We start from the raw sequence: 1,570 nt of genomic DNA on the forward strand, positions 1-1,570 counted from the left end.
CCAGAGCCAGTTCGTTGCCCCGCCCCCAACTCTCAAAGGATCCAACCAATGCCGCCAGCTCGGCCTGGCCAATGAGGACGCGGTTAGGGCGCTTGTGGACCGGCCCCGCTGCCGGCCCGCCCCGGGGAGGAAAGCCTCTAGGACCCGGGGAAGCCCGCCGGCCGCTCCACCCTCCCAGATAGCCCGTATGGGCGGTGTCCGAGCGCCGACCATGGGTCCGGGGGCAGACGAAAGCCGCGGGGCCGCCGAGGTTGCTCCGCCGCCTTTCGTGCGAGTCGCCCCCTCGCTCTTTCTCGGGAACGCGCGAGCCGCGAGAGCGACGGAGCTGCTGGCGTGCGCGGGCGTCACACTGTGCGTGAACGTCTCACGCCAACAGCCCGGTCCGCGCGCTCCCGGCGTGACCGAGCTGCGCGTGCCCGTCTTCGACGATCCAGCCGAGGACCTGCTGGCGTACCTGGAGCCCACCTGCGCCGCCATGGAGGCCGAGGTGCGTGCCGGCGGCGCCTGCCTGGTCTACTGCAAGAACGGCCGCAGCCGCTCGGCCGCCGTCTGCACCGCCTACCTCATGCGGCACCAAGGCCTCAGTCTGACGAGGGCCTTCCAGGTGGGGCGGGCCCTGCAGGTGTGGGGGCCTCTTGGTGGGCGGGGCTTCCTCGGGGGCGGGCCTGGGGGACTGGTAGCGATACTTCCGGGTTGGGCGGGGCTTTAGCGGCCTTCTGGACTATTAAATTAACTTCCTGTTTGCAGATGGTGAAGAGCGCCCGCCCAGTAGCTGAGCCCAATGCAGGTTTCTGGTCTCAGCTCCAGAAATATGAGGAAGCCCTCCAGGCTCAGTCCTTCCTGCCCAGGGAGCCCTTGGGGACAGCTCTTCCAAGCGGCAGCAAAGCCACCCAGCCCTAGGGATGATTCCTGACTGCTCAAGCAGAGCAAATGGCAGGGCCTGCGGCCCCAGGAAAGAAAAGGTGGGAAGGGTGCGCTGCTCTGATAGGAGGCTGGTCGCTCCCCTCCTTCCTCAATATTACCCAGAGTTTTCATGTTTCCCTCCATTTAGTCTCATCTCCCTGAATCGCAGCCCAAGCCTCTGTCCCCTCTTGGTGGTGCAGAAGTGTAGGAGGGCCCACACCCGGACACATACTGTCCCTCCGTCTGGTCTACTCGGTTTATTGGGCTTTGGCCAGAAAAATCTAAACCACTTGAATTTTATGCAGTCGGATGCAAGATGGAGGCAGGAAATTGAGGACAGGAGATCGGTGTCACAGGTACCCACCACCTGGATCTGAGCTCCCAGCTCAACCTTCTGCCAAGTCACAGTACATCTCCTGCCTCCCGCCTCGCACACCTCTCACTGGTCCCATGGCCTAGAAGGGGTGCAGGCCTGCAGGGCTGAGACTGGGGAACTGGAGAAGCAGGGGAACTGCAGCCTGTGCTGACAAACCACCCAGCCTGGGCACTACTGGGGCCTCAGAGTCTGTACCAGCCACCCACCTTGACCTCTCTGCTTCAGTCACTTTCATAGCCATTGTCAAGCCAGCAATGGACTGGTTCTCTCCGGTGTGGAGGATCCTGTAAG

The 1,570-nt window shown here is 63.2% G+C and overlaps 1 protein-coding gene across 2 annotated transcripts; it reads left to right on the plus strand.

Annotated features, from left to right (window-relative positions):
- The first annotated feature begins 97 nt into the window (after positions 1-97).
- Positions 98-1,564, plus strand: DUSP28 (dual specificity phosphatase 28). 2 transcript variants are annotated; one of them, XR_001161629.2, is made up of 3 exons: positions 98-604; positions 748-962; positions 1,052-1,564. XR_001161629.2 is itself a non-coding variant. In XM_012810406.2 (2 exons), the coding sequence occupies exons 1-2, from the start codon at positions 188-190 to the stop codon at positions 898-900; spliced, it is 570 nt and encodes a 189-aa protein (XP_012665860.1). In that variant the 5' UTR covers positions 98-187; the 3' UTR covers positions 901-1,564. The 2 variants fall into 2 exon arrangements, 1 of the variants encoding a protein (XP_012665860.1); XM_012810406.2 differs by having other exon boundaries at positions 748-1,564.
- Positions 1,565-1,570: the final 6 nt, after the last annotated feature.

The sequence above is a fragment of the Otolemur garnettii genome, unplaced genomic scaffold (genome assembly GCF_000181295.1).
Source record: "Otolemur garnettii isolate 467f Iridium unplaced genomic scaffold, OtoGar3 scaffold00133, whole genome shotgun sequence".
NCBI lineage: Eukaryota > Metazoa > Chordata > Mammalia > Primates > Galagidae > Otolemur > Otolemur garnettii.

Bases quoted from the DNA above. Each gene is read 5' to 3' on its own strand.
- DUSP28 (XM_012810406.2), top strand. From the start codon at position 188: ATGGGCGGTGTCCGAGCGCCGACCATGGGTCCGGGGGCAGACGAAAGC. The intron at 605-747 runs GTGGGGCGGGCC...TCCTGTTTGCAG, and splicing joins GTCTGACGAGGGCCTTCCAG to ATGGTGAAGAGCGCCCGCCC.